The 20,461-nt window shown below is 36.2% G+C and overlaps 2 protein-coding genes across 4 annotated transcripts; both read right to left on the bottom strand.

Annotated features, from left to right (window-relative positions):
* Positions 1-1,489: 1,489 nt before the first annotated feature.
* LOC140523805 (trace amine-associated receptor 7a-like) lies at positions 1,490-8,866 on the bottom strand. 3 transcript variants are annotated; one of them, XM_072638454.1, is made up of 3 exons: positions 8,836-8,866; positions 5,175-5,184; positions 1,490-2,525 (listed from the first exon to the last, which is right to left on the bottom strand). In XM_072638454.1, the coding sequence occupies exons 1-3, from the start codon at positions 8,864-8,866 to the stop codon at positions 1,490-1,492; spliced, it is 1,077 nt and encodes a 358-aa protein (XP_072494555.1). The 3 variants fall into 3 exon arrangements, with proteins under 3 accessions (XP_072494555.1, XP_072494557.1, XP_072494556.1); XM_072638456.1 differs by lacking the exons at positions 5,175-5,184; positions 8,836-8,866 and adding an exon at positions 4,324-4,331; XM_072638455.1 differs by lacking the exons at positions 5,175-5,184; positions 8,836-8,866 and having other exon boundaries at positions 1,490-2,539.
* A 767-nt stretch (positions 8,867-9,633) lies between these two features.
* On the bottom strand, positions 9,634-16,884 carry LOC140522927 (trace amine-associated receptor 6-like). Its single transcript, XM_072638090.1, has 2 exons — positions 15,849-16,884; positions 9,634-9,719 (listed from the first exon to the last, which is right to left on the bottom strand). The coding sequence occupies exons 1-2, from the start codon at positions 16,882-16,884 to the stop codon at positions 9,634-9,636; spliced, it is 1,122 nt and encodes a 373-aa protein (XP_072494191.1).
* Between the last annotated feature and the right edge of the window lie 3,577 nt (positions 16,885-20,461).

The following is a 20,461-nucleotide window of genomic DNA, read 5'->3' as shown; positions in this document are numbered from 1 at the left end:
TATATATACACACATATATGCATGCATACATACATGCAGTTGGTAATTGTAGTCTAAAATTGGGGAAACGAGGTGGCAGAGTAGATAGAGTGCTGTGCCTTGATTCAGGAAGACTCATCTTTATGAGTTCAAATCTGGCTTCAGAGCCTTAACTAGTTGGGTGTCCTTAGACAAGTCCCTGTTTGCCTTAATTCCTCATCTATAACATGTGTTTGAGAAGGAAATGGCAAATTATTTTAGCTTCTTGGCTAGGAAAACCCCAAAATGGATCAAGAATAGTTTGACCTAATTGAACAACAACCTAAAATTAATGTTGTCCCTTATTAATTTTATTCCTTTTTTAGGTGACTGAAGCAGACTCTTCTATTAATTGAATGAGCAAAAAGTTGTAAAAGCAAATTAGATTTTGCTGTAAAGGCTGGGTCATAATGTTATGTTATTAAAACTTATTGTTGCTAATGAGGCAACTACTTGGTGTAGTGGATATAATTCTGGGCCTTGAGTCAGGAAGACATGAATTCAAATCCAGTATCAGACATTTGTAATCCTGGGCAAGTCTCCTCAACTCTTTTTGCCTCAGTTTCCTCAAATGGAAAATGGGAATATTACCACTTGCTCCCCACTGTTGTTGTGAAAAGCAAAGGAGAAAACATTTGTAAAGCACTTGGCACAGAGACTGGTATGTATAATATATTGTGATTTGTGGATATTTTTACTAATGAAGTATGGTAGAAGAAAGAATAATAAAATGAACTTACACTCCAAAAACAAAACAAAAACTCGTGTGTAGGGCTAAATCCTCTCATTGTCTACGATATAAAGGAAGCCAAGGACTTTGGCTGCTGAAAACTATTGTTATTGTGTGAACTCCTTTCACTGGGAGGTTCAGCTTCATTATTAGCTGGAGGTGGAATTGATCCCCCCATTTCACTTTCATTTAAAAAAAAGAATATATAAAGAAAGAAAAAACATCAACAATAATATTCTATAATCTAATATATAACTGAAAACTTTTCAGGTCTGCTGATTTTAATAAATATGACTGTTAACTACGCAAAAGAAAATCATTCAGATTTATTATATGTGAAATTTATTTTAAAAAACTTTTAAAAAGAAAAGATATGAGAGATGTTCTTGGATGAATCACAAGCAAAAGTGGGTTCCTCATCTATTGCAAATGACAGGCTGACAGGAGGGCTTAAAATAAGATTATGAGAAACAAATTAGGGAAAGAGTCCTTTTACCTCTTGGTCCAAGACAGGAATAATGAACAAAAGCAGTTATCAAATAAGAAAATACAGGAGCAGCAGTGCAAGTGTGAAAACAGCTGGGAATCACTATTCACATGCAATTTGAAATGGTAAATATGTTTTATGAAACATCAACCTTGAAACTGGGATTTGGATTGCATGAAGAGGACATGTCTTCATCTCATACTAATTGGCTTCGTCCATTTTTAACTTTTCCCCCTATTTCATCTTCTTCAATCTCAGACCTTAGCTTGTTCAGAAAACAAGTCGATGGTTGAAGAGTGCCCTCTGAAGACTTTCCCAGTGACAATCAGTGTAATTGCTCTTTGAAACCAAGGGTAAAAGAAAGCATAGATAAGAGGGTTCATGGCTGAGTTGTAATAGCCAAACCAAACTAAAATCTCATAAATATGTGTTGGGGTGATGAACCCTAGAAATGCATCAATTATTGATTCAATAAAATAGGGGAACCATGAAATCAGAAATGCTATCACTGCAATACCCAGAGTTTTTGCAGCTTTTCTCTCCCTCTTAGACACTCTGGCTTTGTAACTCTCTGAGGATGATTCAGTTTTGCTGCTCATACTTTCTATCTTTCTAGCCTGTTCTTTAGCTACTAGAAAAATCTTACAGTAAAGAATGACCATGACCAGAGTGGGAATGAAGAACAACAGAAAATCTATCAGTACCCAGGTTTGATTCACAGCAGCCTGACAACCTCCCACACAGGTCAGGGCACTTACTAATTCCTCCAACCCATCATCATTGGCACCTATGTAAAAAAGTGAAAAACTAAATGTAATGGCAAAGAGCCAGGAAAACACAACACATATTCCTGAAACTGAAAGAGTGAATTTGGTTGGATAGACCAGAGGGTCAGTGACAGCAATGTATCTATCAATGGAGATGAAGCTCAAATGAAAAATAGAAGAATAACAAAATGAAAAATCAAAACAAGAGTGGAATTTACAGTAACTCTCCCCAAAATACCAGCAACTCTCCACTGACCTCACCATGCTAAAGGGCATCACAGTGGCTCCCACCAAAAAGTCAGCACAAGCCAAGGAGGCAACGAGAAAGTTGGCTGGAGAGTGCAGCTGCTTGAAGTGAAGGATTGAAATCATCACCAAGAGGTTTCCCAAGACAGCCAGCAGAGCTCCAGAGCCAAAGGCCAGGTAGAGGATGACTCTGGGTGCTGGGGAGTAGGAGGTTTTAATGCAGGACCCATTGATGTTGTCATAGCAGAACTGTACAGCTGCAGGCTGGGACTCATTACTGCTGCTCATCATTCTTCTCTCTCTGCTTATAATTATCTTTGCTTTTCTTCGTAATCACCGAAAATTATTATTGACATTTTCAATATTCCTGAACAGAAAAGAGAAAAGCATGCTTGTACCAAATCAAGTGCTATCCTTCACTGAAATATTTGTAAAAGAAAACACATTGCTGTGAGAGTAGGCAGTACATAGATGCTTAATTCCTTCCCCCTTTCTTACAAACAATAACACCCCCATTGTCTTTAAAACTCAGTTTTTGTCCATTGAACTCAGTAGAATTGTTTCCCTTGATCTAAATTCCACTAAATAAAAAACTTTCAATAATTATACTAAGGATCAGCATCAAGACAGTCAGTGCTTTTCTGTCTCCTAACATTTCCCTCTCACCCTCTCATTCTGCACCTCTGAGAAGCTCCTCTGCAAGGTTCAGTGAGATACTGAAGGACTCCTCAGTTCGAGTCACTTTTTATTACTTCGGGTTTATTTACATGGCCAGTTCTGAATTAATGCAAAAGTATAGCACCCTTTCTGGAACTCAGCCAAAGAGCCAGAAAACTCCTAAGATACAAACCCTCTGGGGTTCTGTGTAAATCAGAAGAAACTTTTTTTCCACAATAATCATCAGTAAGAAATTTATTCTGCTATACTACTGCTTACTCCATAGGAACATAAATAATGCATTTTATTTTGGGAGATTTGCACATTCAGTGACATCTTTTGATTTTATGGGGATTTTTTGATGATTGAATTTATAGTGAATATACTGGTATTTCATGCGTATGTGTGTATAGAAACACACAGATGCAGGTATATACATATATGTGTACAAATATAACTCTATATGTATACATACATACATATATATACACCTACACACATATATACATACATATACATATATACATACATATACATACATACATATATATATATATATGCTGGAAAAAGAAATGGCAAGCCAGTTCAAAATCTTTGCCAAGAATACTTCAAATGGGGTTATGAAGAGTCATACATGGCTGAAATGACACAATTTAAAAAGCTTCTGATTAAAAAGAGCACAGTTTCTAAGTAGCACAGAACTTTCTCAGAACCAATAGAAGGGAAATTATTCAAGGCAGGGTCACTGTGGATGCATCTAGAATGGTGTATCTCAAGCTGACTGGGAAGTGAGTAGTACCTCTGGACATACAGTATTTATAGTTCCAGGTCATTTTCCTTTGTTCTTCTAATATCCAGTAGGGGCATGAACTTATCCTATCAGCCTATTTTTATTTCAAATACCAACAGTGATTCAAGGGCACTGGATGGGTATATTCAGGGTGCTGGGGACACTGTGGACATACAGTGATACTTTTTCAGCTACCCCCACACCCTTGGCAATATCATACCTGACTGCTACCACCTTTAATATTGGAAATAGAGTCACTTTTTCCACCTGACTCTGAAGAGTATTGGAATAATTGTGGAAGACAGCAGGAAGGGAAAAGAAAAGAAATCAAATCAAATCATGAGAAAGAAAAGCTCTCTGGAGTAGGTACTTAATAAATGCTTATTGACTGACTGACTTACTGACTGAAGCTAAACCTGCTTCTTCCAGTCAAATCAGATCATCTGTTCTTGGTCATGCAGTCCCCTTCTAGGATCCAATGTAGAACCTCAGTTCCTACATTCAAAGGGAATAGCAGCAGCTAGGTATAGGTAACTGATAGATTACTGGACGTAAACTGATAGCAAATTCAGGTAGATCTGAGTTCAAATTTTGCAACTTAATAGCTCTGTGACTTTAGGCAACTCACTTAACCATTGTCTGCCTGTATTAGTAAATACACCAACATATACAGGGAGGTCTGCTATCACAGGTTCTTGGATCTGCATTCATAAAAGGAAAGCAACTTTCAAAGGGTTAATTTAATCCAGCACATGTATCATTCCTTTAGCCAAGTACATATATCCTTGAGTTAGTTCAGGGAGTCAGCACTCTGAATTTCAAAGAAAATACAGAGAAATTGTAAGATCAACAGACATGGCTTCCTCTGCCTGAATTCAACAGACAACTGGACCCCAATTGTCTGATCATTGTTACCAGAGAGGGAAGCATGACATCTGGGTGCTCAAAGCCAGATGGCTTCTTAGTGGCTTCCCAGAGTCCTCACCTGGTCAAACAAACACTTCTAGTCAGTAAGCCCCAAAGTCAACAACAGACATGGCTTCCTCTGCCTGACCATAATTTAACAGACAGGTACAGCTGTCTGACTATTGTTACCAGAGAGGGAAGCATGACATCTGGGTTCTCAGAGCCAGGGGCTTCCTTAGTGGTTTGCTAGAGTCCTCATCTGGTACTCAAACTTTCTTACCAAAAACTAAGCCCTAAAGTAAAACCTCAACTCAAAGTCTTTATACCTTTTTTAGAGCCAGAGGATAATCAGTGCCTCATTAACTAAAGACTGGATCTTTCCCACAAATCTTCCCTAATCAAACTCCCCATAATGGGCAGACCCATCAATGGGTGGGGAAGATCTTTAATCACATTAAAATAATTAAAAATACAAGTACATATACCATTCCTAGTTATAGAAACTCTTTTTTTTTGTACTTTACTACTTGTAAAGATTCTTGATTCATAAAGGCAAGATTTAATCACAGGCACTTGATTTGTACTAAAACAAAACCAGCAAAAGATCCTGTTTTGATTGTCATCACACTGCCTAAGTATATAAAAGGAATCTAATACTAATATATATATATATATCTCCCAGCATTGTTTTGAGGATAAAATCATATTTGTAACTGGGTATATAAATGCTACCTGGTTATTATTGTTATTATTATCATTATGGCTCTAATTAAAGTAATTGTGGTTCTCAGCTAACTGAATTCAAGGGGGCAAATTGGTAGGGGTGGGATACTTTCTCTTGATGGATGTCACTATGCCTCCCCTGAAGCAGGGATCACTGGTGAAATCTTGGAATGTAAAAAAGATTTTATATCTCATAATACAAATAATAATATCTAGCACCAATAGGGTGCTTGAAGGTTTGTCAAGCAGTTATCCAGGGTCACACAGCTATTAAGTATCTGTTGTAGGACTGGAATTTGGGTCTTTCTCTCTCCAACTCTATTATTGTCTTGCCAATTACACCAATCAGCTGCCTCTCCCTTGCAAAGGAAGGGTTGGGCCATAAAGCTTGGATCCTAGCAAGAGGATGCATGAGTAAGAACAAATACATAAATTGGATGTTGCCTATGCATCTCAAATTGAGCATCTCAAAGACTGTTTAACACAGACTTCAGTGTCCTTTATCTCAAGCCCACTATCCTCTGAATTTTCCTGTGGCTATTGAAAGCATCTTTCTCCTTCTAGTTACCCAGGTTTACAACCTCAATTTATCAGTAAGAATTTATTAAGTGTCTACTATGTGCCAGGCACTATGGACCTCAGAATTATTTTCAGCTCTTCACTTTCACTCATCCTACATATTCAATGAGTTGATATAATTATCTTCTATTTCTACCACTTTGCCATCTCTCAATTTGACCCACTTTCTATTCACATAGCTGTGTGATAGGTGTGTCCAGGTTTCTGGGGCCACTCTGGACCTATGAGAAGATATCTTCAATTCCCTCACATCTACCCTTGGCAATATCATAACTTATCATCTCGTACCTATTATGATAATGGCTCCAAACTGCTCCACCTGAATCAAGACTTTTCTTTCAAAACAATCAAGACAATCCATTTCCCACATAGTTGTTAAACAGATTTTTCTAAAGCATAGGTCTGACCATGTCTCTTCCTACTCACCATTGCCTCTATGGGCAAATAAAATCTCCTGAGTTTGTATTTTAAACCTTTGTAACAGAACTCCAAACTACTTTTCTAGTTTTGTTTGTTACTATTAGTACTCTATGGTTTAACCAAATGGACTGTTTCCCTTCACTGAAGGCTATATGCTCTTCCTCTTTGCATTTGCATTAACCTCCCTCCATGCCTAAAAGGCAGTTATTCCTCACCTCTTTCTTTAAGAATTTCCTTGTTTCCTTTCAAATTCAGTTCAAGTGTCACTTTCTACATAAAGATTTTCCCAATGCCCCTCAAATGCAAGTGCCCTCCCCTCTAAATTACCTTGTAGTTATTTGCTTTATGTTACTTTATGTGCATGTTGTGTCCCTTGATAGAATAGAACCTTCCTGAGGGCAGAGACTGTTTTAATTTTATCTTTTTATCTCTGACACATTGAGGTAGTACCTGGGACACAGTTTTTAATAAATTCTTGTAGACTGATTACAATCTTAGGTTTTTTTAAATCATCATCACCCTGCTGAAATCCTTTGGAAGGGGAAATGGGAGATTATGGAGTAGTATTGATTTATAAGGCAACAAGAAGCAGGAAGGAAACTTGACAGGTGAACTACTTTAGCCAGATCTTCCCAAGAGTATTAACAAATAAAACTGGGAGGCAACAAATAAAACAAAGGAAAAAAATGGAGAAGAGCTGTCAAGATTTCCATAGACTCATAACTGAGAGGAGAGCCACCATATTTGACCTCTAACATCATAATCTTGACTTTATTTCATTTTTTTTACATAAGAATATTTTAAAAAGGCAATTAAAGAAAAGGATGATATGAAGAGCATCCAGATTAGACCAATTATACACTTAAGAGATTATTGCTGGAGGAAATATAACCTCTAGGATTTGGGAGATTTAAAAAATCAGACTTATTACAAAACAACAAAGTAAAACATATCAGTAACTGCTGAGTTACATACATCCTTTCTAAACTTTTGAAAATGTTTACTACAATAAATTGTGCACATATCAATCAATCAACAAGTATTTATTAATCATATATTTTATGACAGGTCATTCTTGATCAAGGTAAGATAAAAAAATAAGCAACCTATTGCAAATGACATTCTAGAGCAGGCCATGTCTTGAAGTCACACAACTGTATGAACATGAAGAGAATACAAGATCCTACTTTGCAAAAATAAATATTTTATTTTGTAGAACAAAATGACACCTTAAAGTCTTTCCTTCAACCATAGAAATGTTAAAATCATAAAAGATTCTTTTGTTCAGTGGCCCTCTTTAAGACCAAGGAAGATATAAAGCAAGGGAATACATACTCCTCAAAGGCATTTTCCTCTGATATGGATGATGTCTAGTGGAGAGTTCAAATGAAAGATCAGTGCCCTAAAGGTGATAAAATCTACCAAGTGGTCCTATTTGCTGATGGCAGTATAATGACTACAAAAATACCAGAAATATTCAGGTCTTTAATTTAATATTATGTATCAAATAAAATCCATTGGAATCATATTTTTTCAGTGTGTTGTTCACTTGCTAAATCTTTTTGAGTTGTCTTTACAATGTTGTCATTATATAAATTGTTCTTCTGGTTCTGTTCCCTTCACTATGCATCAGTTCATATAAGTGTTCAAGGGCTTCTCTGAGACCATTCCCTTCATCACTTCTTATAGTATATCATTAGTGTTTCATCACACTCATGTACCATAACTTGTTTATCCATTCTTCCAACTGATGGGCAACCTATTAATTTCAAATTCTTTGACATGACAAAAAGAGTTACTATAAATTTTTTATACATATAATTATTTTTCTCTTTTTTTTATCTCTTTGGTCTCTTTTGATCTCTTGTATAACAATAGTAGTGGCATTGGTAGGTTAAAGAATATACACAATTTCATAAATTTGGGGCCATAGTTCCAAATTGACTTGCAAAATGGCTGTACCAGTCATAGCTCCATCAAAAGTGCATTAATGTATTTAATTTCCCACACACTGTGCAACATCTGTCATTTTCCTTTTTTGCCAATTTTGTCAGTCTGATGGAATCTCAAGGGTTACATTAATTTCCATTTCTCCAATCATTAGGTCTTAGTATTTTTTTTTTAATTTAGCTACTGAGAGCTTGAATTTTTTTCCTTTAAGAACTTCCTATTCACACTCTTTGAGTATTAACATTTGGCCAATGGCTCATTCCTATAAATTTGAATCAGTTCCTTATTTTGAAAATCAAAGTCTTACTAGAAGACTTGCTACAAAATTTCCCCTCTGTTATCAGTTTCCCTAGTAATTTTAGTTGCATTTTGACTAATTTTATGTAATCTCAATTTTCTACTTGTTTTCTATATTCCTTTTTATTTTTTCCTAAAGGACTCTTCTCTTATGCATTGATCTGAAAGGTAATTTCATCTAAATTGTTTGTGATAATTTGCTTATTTCAAAGTCATGTATTCATTTGTTCCTTGTTATGTGTCTTGAAATGTTGATCTACACCACCTTCTCTCCTACTGTTTTCCAGTTTTTCCATTAGTTTTTGTCTAATATTGAATTTTTACCCCCTAACTGGGAATTTTAGTTTTATTAAGTACTGGGTTATTTAATTGTCTAGTATTCTGTGTTGTATACCTAATCTGTTCATATTTATTCATAACATTCTTTCTTTGTTTTGACTCACCATCAATTATTCTGAATCAGAGAAGGAATTTATTAGGATTCCTTGTCATACGTGTTTAAGCAGTGCATTTAACATGGGAAGTAATTGATTTTTGAATGTTTGATTGAATTCACTTGCAAATGCATTTGATTCTGTTTCTTTAAGGTACCTGTTTGTGGCTTGTTCAGTCTCTTTTTCTGAGGTTTGGTTATTTAAGTTCTCTATTTCTTCTTCTGTTAATCTGGTCATTTTATGCTTTTATAAATATTTATGTCCTAAATTTAGGTGAGTGGTTTTATTAGCATACTATAAGGCAAATCTTTCAAAATAATTTTCTTTACTTCTTCATTTTTTTATTAATTCACCTTCTTAATTTTGATAGTGATAACTGGCTTTGTATCTCATAAACTTTGCTGTCTGCGCTTTCATTATCTTTAATGCAAGTGTTTGTTGTTTCTCTTTTTTTTCCTTTGATCCATCAATTCTTAGGGATTGTTATTTAATTTTCAATTAATTTCATTTATTTGTTTAGTGCCTTTTAACAGAACATGAGTTTTATTGCATTGTGGTAAGTAAAGAGTATGTTTTGGAGAAAATGTGAAAAAATTGGAACACAAATGCCTTTGTAGTAGAGTTATGAACTAATCCAACCATTCTGGAGAGCAATTTGAAACTGTGCCTAAAGGGCTATAACCTGTGCATACCCTTTGATCCAGCAGTACCACTTCTAGGTCTGTATCCCAAAGAGATCATAAAAAGAGAAAAGAACCTGCATGTACAAAAATATTTATGTCAGGTTTTTTGGGGGGTTTTTTTGTGGTGATCAAGAACTGGAAATTGCGGGGATATTCAGGGAATACCTGAACAGGTTGTGGTATATGAATGCAATGGAATACTGTTGTGCTATAACAAATGATGAGCCGGTGGATTTCAGAAAATTCTGAGAGACTTATATAAACTAATGCTAAGTGAAGAGAGCAGAACCTGGAGAACATTGCCCACAGTAACAGTGACGTTGTGTGATGACCAACTTTGATAAACTTAGTTCTTATCAGCAATTCAGTGGATCTAAGACAATTCCAAAACACTCTTGCTATCCACATCCAAGAAGGAATTATGGAGCCTGAATGTAGATCTAAGCAGATCTGAATGCAGATCTCCTTTTTTGTTGTTTTTTGTTCTGTCTAGAGTTTTTTCTCTTTAGTTCTGATTCTTCTTTCACAGCAGAACCAATATGGAAATATGCTTAATATGATGGTTCATGTTTGGCCCATATTAGACTGCTTGCTGTCTTGCGGAGGTGGGAGGAGAAAGAGGGAGGGAGAAATAAAATGAAACACAAAATCTTATAAAAGTGACTGTTAATAACTATTTTTACATGTAATTGGAAAGAAAATTTTTTTAAAGTTACCAGTCTGTTAAAAAATGTGTTTAATTTTTCTTTATTTGTTAGTGAAGTTTATGCCCTGATCCAAGGGGAATTTTTACAAATATCATGAATAGCTGAGCAATACCTATACTACTTTCTGTTCCTACACAGTAATCACCAGAGGTCTATCATCTCTAAGTTTGCTGAAACATTCTTCAGACCCGGAAATTCTTTCTAGTTGTTTTTGTTTTTGTTTTTTTTTTGGTTATATTCGTCTAGGTCTAAAATGAGTACATAAGTATAGTTTTACTGTTTATTTGTCCCCATAACTCATGTAGCATTTCTTTCAAATATTTAGATGATATTCATTCCATTTAGTATTATTATTATTAATTTATTGTCTTTGGTACCTTTCAGCATAATGAAGTTTCTCTCCTGAATTTCTTTTAATCAGCCTATTTTTTGTTGTTGATTGTATAAGGTCATGACTACTACTCCTACCTTTTTAACTTCATGTGATTCATAATAGAGTTTGCTCCCACACTTTAATTTTAACAAGATGTAAATCTTTATATTTCAACTGTGGTTCTTATATATTGTTGGATTCTCCTTTCTAATTCATTCTGTTCTCTTCTTCTGTTTTATGAGTGAGTTCATCCCATTCCCATTTTGTGATCACTAATTACCTATTTCTCTCCATCCTATATTATTATTATTTTTTCCTACCTTTGCTTCCTGGCCCCTCTTTACAAAGAAGTAGGTGAGAAATGGAAAATATACTTAGCACTAGTGTCTGTGCTAAATTAAATCTGCTTCTACTCCTCTGTCCCTCTTTTCCTTTCCATTAACAGTAAACACATTCTTAACATTTCTCTCCTTTCAAACATCTTTTCATAAGGAGCACTTCATGCTTAGATTTGTATTGCTTATGATTTATTTCTTCCTGAATATATTCCTGAATATACCTTCCCTCTACTGCCCAGCTCCCTTCTCCCTGTTCATTCAATTCCCTGTAGAGTCAAATGCATTTCACCACTGAACACTGTGTTGGTGTATATTCTACCCTACCTTGATTACTTGAAATGAAAGTGAGTTTCCAGCAATGCCAAGAGGAAAAAGAAGTTACATGAAGGATAGATAAGAGTAGTTAGTGTCCCCAAGCAAGGTGATTCCATAGGAAGCTGTTGTTGGAGGGTGTAAGCCTCAACGTCTATCTCAAAGAGCATGTGTCCAAAGAAAGAATGAATTGTGGAGAAGAGACTCATTCATTACTGTTATGGGAGACGTCGTCTCATAGACCAATCTACCTTCATTGCTGACCCTCCAAAAAGCATTTATTAAGCACCAAATGTGTCAGATGTTGTTGGGACTGGGAAATATGAAGAAAGGCAAAAACAAAAATACAAACTAGAGCTTGCTGCTGAATGGTGTGCTCTTTGTTTGCAAATTACATCATACAGAAAAGAATTATGCTAACTAGTTCTGCTTTTCCTTCTAAGAACCTCAGAACAATGACAGCCTAAATCTTCCAGAGCATCTCCACTCTGAATGCCCACCAGATAATGCCCGGGTTTTTTTTTTTTTTTAATTATTTTTCAGAATGATCATATGGTCATAGATTTAGAGTATGATTCAGAGCTGTAAGTGACCTTAGAAATCACTGAGTCCAATCCCCTTGGTGAAGTTGAGTTCAACTTCCCTTTTTGTTATTTATGCTCAAAGTTCAACTTCACTTTTTTGATTATTCATGTTGAATTTTTTTATTCCCTCCAAGTTGCAAAAAATCAAGAAACTAAATCTACATGTCAATCAGATGAGTTATCCCAATTGACCCTTCTAAACAGTGTAAAATTTTTAGCTACTAAACCTTAGCTACATCTTTTAGTATCCCCCAGCAGCAAATGTGAGATTCCTGTACTCCTGCCCCATTTTTCACCCATTAGCCATCACAATAATTGTACCTGAAGAAAGGTGGTTCTCCAATACATTTCTGTACCTCTGCTCACATTTTTCCTTTGGGGGATAGCTTGAAGGACAATATTCTATCACTGTTCCAACATCCTGTCAGTAGGAAACTCTTCGCGACTTTTCACATAGTTGTTCACTACTTTCATGGCCATGTTTGCAATGTGACCTCAACCAACATATCCACATATATACACACACATTTACTCCTTGCATTATGTTTCTCACAGTCAGTGCCTACCTGGTGGCAGAGGTTACTGATTCTGACTTGAAACATACCCTATTGATAGTCAAAGTTGATTACAAGCATGGAAATAGTTAAAACTGTAACCTTGGGGTATTTTGGAGACCAGAAATGAGTTGTGAAGAGCTTTACATGCCAAAAGAGGTTATATTTGATCCTAGAGATAAAAGGGACCTAATGGAATATGCTGCACAGGGAAGAGCTGTCTATATTGACCTGTTCTTTAAGGGAAATAACATTTGCAGCTGTGGGAAGGACAGATAGGAGTAGGGAGTGATGTCAAGCAAGGAGATCATGGAGGAAATCTGTGCAGTAACCCGAGTGAAAATTTATAAGAGCCTGGACTACAGTCAAGGTAGCATGAGTGATGGGGAGAGTTTGGGAGAGATGTGTACACATCCTTCTTTACTTGTCCCTCCTTCACCCAGATACCCTCAGTGGGTCCCCCTGGTTTAATATACAAATTCCAAAGCCTGATATGGAAGATCCTCAATGGTCTAACAACAATAGACATTTCCTTCCTTATCTCAGACCTTTCACCTCAGTATATTTAATCCTAGGATCAGAGACCTAGGGCTGGATAGGACCTCAGGGGTTATTAATTCACAGTTGAGGACAATATCACCTAGAAAACTTTAATGACTTGTTCAAGGTCACACATATCATGATAGAGGCAAGGTTTAATCCCAGATCCCCTGAATCTCAATGCAGGGTTCTTTATTACTGGAGCACACTGCTTCTGACCAGTTCCTGGTCCATTCTTACTTCTTCTGTTTTCCTGTCTTTGCTCATTCTATCCAGTTGTTCTTGGAATGTTTATTTCCCCCCTTTTCAACCTATTGAAGTACTTTCCTTCAAGGACTAATTCAAGCACCATTTTATCCTTCAAGTAATTCCAGACTCCCACTCCCCACCTTCCTGAATGAGACCAATCTCAACACTGTGCCACCCTTGGCCAAACTGCAAAGGTAGGCTGATATAGTGGATAGAGCATTGGACTTGGACTTAGGAAGACTTCAGCCCTAATTCTGGCTCAGGCCTTTACTAGCAGTGGAAAGATATTGAGCAATCACTGGACCTCTCCAGGCCTTAGTGTCTTCCTCCATAAAATAAAACTGTTGGACTAATAATCTATAATTTCTGAATTAAGTATCTTATTCTCATAACTTTTTATCTAGTTCCCTTGCTTTCACTTATTTAATTCTCTATATATTATAGTTGAAGGTGTATATAGCTCCCTCACAGATAGATTAAAAAATACATTTTCAATATACATATATATATGTATGTATTTAAGTGTGTGTATGCCTCTGATACAGTTATTGTTCAATCATTTCCATCTTTTCATGAGGATATTTGGGGTTTTCTTGGTAAAGATACTGGAGTGGTTTCCCATTTCCTTCTCCAGATCATTTTACAGATAAGGAAATTGAGGCACTGGGTCACACAACTAGTAAGTGTCTGACCCTGGATTTGAATTCAAGTCTTCATGACTCCAGACCTGCTCTTCTCTGCACTATATCACCAGCTGTCCTATGTATGTAAATATCAATCTCTCTTTCTAATATTTGTACCTTTGGATTTTGACACAGTGCCTATCAAATAAGTATCTTTTCAAAAGAAGTGTTTGTTAAACTTACAAATGATCTAATATGTTTTCATTGTCATGAATGACAAAAATTTATTGAGCCACAGTACCACATCTACGTGGGCTTGCTGCTAGGGGTTGTTGAATGAAGTCACAGGGGCTAGAAGTTTAATGGGTACACCAGTCTGAATTTAGGGGAACTACCAGCCTGTTCAGATTTAACCAAACTGATTTTTCTACCTGTAAACCAACAACTACAAAAGGAACTTAGGTAATGTGCAAAGCTTGTGAACTTCCACTTTATGTTTTGATTAAATAATTCTTAAATTTGCAAACTTAATGAGTCAATACAGTACAATATGTAATTGTAAGAGAACATTATTTTCCTGGTGCAGGTATTCAACCATGCCTTTTCCAGAGAGAGGCCTATAATCTAAGGGATATATACATAATTAATAGGTCATATGACATTTTCTTCTTTAAAGAGGCATTCAGTATGCCATACGAGGAGAGGAAATAGTCATGGAATGGGTTGGCAAATGAACTCTTCTTTCCTGTACGATTTTCTTAACTTGTATATGTATCCTATGTCCTCTATTTTTAAGTGTATGGGAGGGACCATTTATTATATATCTGTGTATTACTGAGGTTAACAGCCTGAATATCATGGTATCATGCACATAATATGTACTTTGTACTTGTTGAGTGAAAATACTCAGTCTTCAGACTTGCCATAGCAAAACCAAGAAAAACTCTTTAGTAATTTATAACCACATGAACAACAAAAAGCATCAGTAATCAGTTGCAGTTAAGTTTTATTGTATGAAAAGGAAAAACTCTAGAGACACAAAATCAGTCAAGACATTTTGTGAATGAGTTGATAAAAGTGGTTCTGGGAAGCATCAGCAAAGCACAGGGTAGAGGGAAAAGTGATATCAGGTAATACACAATCCCTGTGTCTCAGTCAAGCTGGTGAAGGGGGTATTGATATAACAGCTGGAGAACAGAAATAGTGTCACTAAGACAATCTCTAATAAAAACTGTACCCCATACCTCACACGCTGGAGCTTAGTCTCACTCAGCACCCAATAAAAACTGCTCCACTGGGAGTTTTTTTCGTTAATATCACAGGGAAATACTAAATAGTGCTTTTTCCTTAGGCAGTGAGAGAAAGAGAATCAGGCTCTTCCCAGAGGCTGCCCATGTCTGTGGGTAGTCAGGGACAGCTAGGAAGCAGGGAACACAACGGAATATTGAATAAATAGGGAGGCACAGCATGGTGAGAGCTGAGATGTTTCACAGGATCCTGGGAAATTTTGGAGACAGAAAATGAAATAAAGAAGAACAGTTCAAGAATGCATATCAGGGAAATAAAAGAATAGTGGAATGAAAGAGTGAGAGAGACTCAATAAACCAACATTGTAAAATGTTTAGAGCTGAGGCACTAATAATAATCCTTTGTGATGTGTCAGGAATTTTTTTATAGTAATGTCAGAGAGATATAAAATTGCCAAAAGAGTGAAAAGCACTGACCAGTCTAAAAGAAATAATGATTCTTTTTCATCTCCTCTAAGAAGTTTTGCTACTTTCCATTATTTGGCAATTTTAAATTAATAAAAGAATACTTTAGAAAATTATAAATATCAGGAGAAATGCATGATCAGTGTTCATCATACTAACCTTTATTCACGTTCAGAAAACAAATTCATGGTTGAAGAGCCATTCTGTAAGACTTTGCCAGTGACAATGAGTTTTATAGCTTTACGAAACCAAGGGTAAAAGAAAGCATAAATCAGGGGATTCACAGCTGAGTTATAATAAGCAAACCAACAGCAAATCTCATAGACATAGGCAGGGGTGATGAAGCCAAGAAATGCATCAATTAATGAATCAAGTGAGTAGGGTAACCATGAAATCTGAAACGCAATCACTGCAATGCCCAGGGTTTTGGCTGCTTTTCTCTCCCTCTTGGACACTCTGGCTTTGTACCTCTCTGAGGATGAAGATGCCCCTTTGCTACTTATGTTTTCAATCTTTCTAGCCTGGAATTTAGCTACAAGAAAAATCTTGGAATAAAGAATAATCATAACTAGACTGGGTATGAAAAATAATAAAAAATCAATTATGATCCAGTTTTGATTCACAGCAATCTGACAGCCTCCCACACAGGTGAGAGCACTTACTAATTCCTCCAGCCCATCATCATTGACACCTGTGTAAAAAACAGACCCACTGTAAGATAGCGTGATGATCCAGGAGAAAGCAATGCACAGCCCAGAGACAGAGAGGGTAAACTTGGTTGGATAGACTAGAGGATCTGTAACAGCAATATATCTATCAATAGAGATGAAGCACAGGTGAAAGAGGGAAGTATAACAAAATCCTGCATCAAAAGTGGTATGCAGTTTGCAGTAGCTCTCCCCAAAGTACCAGCAGCTCTCCACTGACCTCACCATGCTGAAGGGCATCACAGTGGCTCCCACCAAAAAGTCAGCACAAGACAAGGAGGCAATGAGAAAGTTGGCTGGAGAGTGCAGCTGCTTGAAGTGAAGGATAGAAGTCATCACCAAGAGGTTTCCCAAGACAGCCAGCACTACCCCAGAGCCAAAGACCAGACAGAGGATGACCCGGGGTCCCAGGGAGTAGGGAGTCTGAATGCAGGACCCATTGATGTTCTCATAGCAGAGCTGTACAGCTGCAGGTTGGGACTCATTGTTACTGCTCATGATACTTCCCTCTGAACCTTGCAGTGTTTAAATTGCTTCTGACTGCACAGAGCCTACCATTGAAATCTCCAATGCTTTTGTAAGAAAATATTAAATTAAGTTGATGTCCATACAAGAGATATCAGTTATATCTTCAAAGCATTATAAATTTTTTTCCAGTTTAGTTCCCAATGATCTTTTTAGAGACAGAAGTCGATATGGCTCTGAGGGTAACATAAGTAACTTGGCAAACAGCAAGCAAGTAATTAGTTTTGACCTGAATATTTGAGAAACATTCTGCTTTGTACCTCTGAGAAACTTCCTTTCGTTAACAGCTAGAAATTGTGATAATACCCATTTCAAGGGGCATCTTTTATTAACATCCCTCTCCCATTGTGTCAGATCCAAGTTATATCCAAACCTCCTGAGCTCTGAGGAAGTCAGGCAAAGACACCTCACACCCCTGAAAGGCCCTTAGAAGAATTCCCAGTAGTGTACAGTGTGAAGTGTGAGAAGAGATTACTTTTTCCTCCTCCAGTAACCATTATTTAGACAGTTATTGTGAATTGAGGCCAGAGGTCTCAATTTAAAAGTATTTTCCTATATCCTGGCCCTCAAAGATGTGGTATGAACTAAAGTGATTTACATCATCTATGATGCTTTAAGTATATAAAAATGTAATTCCTGACAATCTCCAAATATTCTGTCTGTCAATGTCAGTCTCTTCATCTGCCCTATTAACTACAAACCAGTGGTAAACAAGGGCCTAGGAGGTCACAATTTCAATAAAAATTCATAATTTAATATCCAGTATTTTATTGCCATGAGTGCTTCCTTAACTAATCTGTACCTTCCTTGTGAAATTCTTGTACATTTCTCTGAGGTCCAATAATAAGAGAACTAAATATATTCATATGTATTAAATTTGAAGTAGGCATAAAACTAGGTATAAGTTATATTATTAAAATTTATTCAGCACTGAAGTATACAATGAACTTTACAAGTGTTGTCTCATTTGACCCTTTCACTAACCCCAGGTGTTAGGTTCTATTATAATCCCCATTTTTCAGATAAGGATACTGAGGCAGAGAAAGATTAAATAATTTTCCCAAGGCAATATAGCTAATAAGCGTCTGAGATTGAATTTGAACTGAAATCTTCCTGAGACTGGATCTGCACTCAGGTTTATCCAGACTCTTGGTTCAACACCCTACCCACTGTGTAACCTGGCCCCTCTAATTTACTAGGCATGTCACTGTTGTTCTCTGTGTCCTGATTTCCAAGCACTACTGAACTCAACTGTGGTCCACCCAAAACATGAGCCCCTGACTTCCTTACCTAGTTATCTTGAAACCAGGGCAATACTCTGTCACATTAGTTTCTTGGCACTTTACCTATTGTCTTCTCACCTTTCTCACCAGTCACTCTATTATTTTTCAAAGGATTGGCTATCTGTTCAAAGTTTTAAGGGCTATTACTAAAAAATAAAAACGTCAGTATTGCTTTACATGGCAGTTGGTATTGAAACACTATAAAATTACAGTTTCATTTCACTGAGCACCTAGTGGTTCACTATCCTCGGTCGCATTGTCCATTTATATATATATATGGACTGATCCTCCCTCCTACACAATATTGCAGCATGTCATGGGGTACACCACCTTCATTTTTAAGTGAAACTTTCACTCATATTGAAAGAATATCAAGTTTGCATCATGCAGTCTACCAGAGCTCATGTGGAAATTAAGCAGATAATATCTTTTCTGAGAAAGTAAGAGATGTCAGAATCAATTATCTCCAGGCAGCATATTCTGTTCTTTGATTACTTCTCTCATAAGTGGGCACCCAGGTGGTACAGTGGATAGAGCACCAGTGCAGGAGTCAGGAGGACCTGAGTTCAAATCTCACCTCAGACACCTGACACTCACTAGCTGTGTGACCTTGGGCAAGTCACTTAACCCCAACTGCCTCATCCTGGGTCATCTCCAGTCATCCTGATGAATATCTGGTCACTGGATTCAGATGGCTCTGGAGGAGAAGTGAGGCCTGTTCACCCCTCCCTCACTCAAAATTTCATCATTTCTCTAATGGCATGGTCTTCTTCAGCAACAAGGAACTAACACACACACTTCTCTTATAGCATGTTCTGTCTCTCTTGTACTACATGGGAACACCTGTCCTGTTTTGAAATTTTCTCCTATCACTAGCCCTGTGGAGAAAAGGCATGCCACCACCTACCAATTAAATTTTGCCCTTAAAAGTCTTTTAGGCACAGTTCTCACAAGTGACCTATAGTTTAGATATGTAGATCACTGAAATTCATTGTGCATTAAGTGGTATCCAGGAAACAATATTTTACTACTTCTATATTCAATGAATCTTAACTATGGATAAGAGGGATTAAGAGACAGAAATCTTTCACTTATGCAAGGGAGGAAAATTATTAATTTATCTTTATCTAGAAATATAAAATATCAATTATTATTAAAAGTTTGTTATTTAAATTTATATTTTATAGGAAATATATCATGCCACTTCTAAAGCCAGTTTGAAAAGATACATATAAGAAGAACGCAGAATTCTTCAGAAAAGATGGGATGTCATTTGGGATTTGGGGATTATTGTAGTATGTACCAGCTAGAGCTAGATTATTTATTTTATAAAATAAAAGGCATGATTTTATATTTAATTTGTAGGCAGTTTCAGTTTTAGGTAGGTAGTTTTGTAAGTAGTTTTAGTGTCCCCAAGGAATATAATTTTAAATGTCACTGTGAAACATGTTATTTTGAGTATTATCAAGATTTAGGTAAAGTAAGAGAAAATAAAGAAATTTGATATCTGAATTTCATAAATAACAAAAAGTATTTACAATAATCCATAAAGAGAGTGAGTGCAGTAAAAAAAATTGTATTTCAGAAATCCTAACTAAATATTCTAAGTGTTCTAGTGAAGGTAAATCTGTGAATGAATATGGTAAAAAAAAATTTTGTACTGAAAAATTTAAAACTTTTCAGAAGATTTTATTATGAAATATTATTGGGAAAAGAGTTAGTATAAATTGCTACTAATATCAATGGAGAACAAATCACATAGCACACACAATATAAACATCTGTAGAAGAAAATTAAAAGGAATCTCAGTTCTGTCACCCCACCTGCCTATTCAGTCATTCATTTCTAAAATGTTTAAGCCATTAGTATTTGTACCACAATGATCTCCAGATAATGGCAATCCTCCTTCACCATGCTTCCACATTTGATCTATCCATATTAAGAAAGAAAAACAGCTAAGCAAGAAGACAACCAATAAATTAATTATTTCATTTAATACATGCAACATTCCTGGCTAAGAAGAGGAAAGTATATTTAATTATGCACTTCAGGACCATTATTGACTCTTCAATAATTTAGATTTCATGTAAAATGGATAATTTTGATTACATGAAATTGAAAGGTTTTTGTACAAAGAAAGCCAACGCAGCCAACATTGGAAGAGAAGCAGAAAACAGGGAAATAGTTTACAAGTAATGTCTCTGATAAAGGACTCATTACTAAAATATATCAAGACTAAGTCAAATTTATAAAAATACAAGTCATTT

The sequence above is a fragment of the Notamacropus eugenii genome, chromosome 2 (assembly GCF_028372415.1).
Source record: "Notamacropus eugenii isolate mMacEug1 chromosome 2, mMacEug1.pri_v2, whole genome shotgun sequence".
NCBI lineage: Eukaryota > Metazoa > Chordata > Mammalia > Diprotodontia > Macropodidae > Notamacropus > Notamacropus eugenii.
The sequence above is the reverse complement of the archived record's forward strand: the minus strand, read 5'-3'. Positions and strand labels throughout refer to the sequence as shown.

Bases quoted from the DNA above. Each gene is read 5' to 3' on its own strand.
- LOC140523805 (XM_072638454.1), bottom strand. From the start codon at position 8,866: ATGGAAAAACTGGAAAACAGTAGGAGAGAAG.
- LOC140522927 (XM_072638090.1), bottom strand. From the start codon at position 16,884: ATGAGCAGTAACAATGAGTCCCAACCTGCAGCTGTACAGCTCTGCTAT. The intron at 9,720-15,848 runs GTGAATAAAGGT...ATACAGACCTAG, and splicing joins CATGAATTTGTTTTCTGAAC to AAGTGGTACTGCTGGATCAA.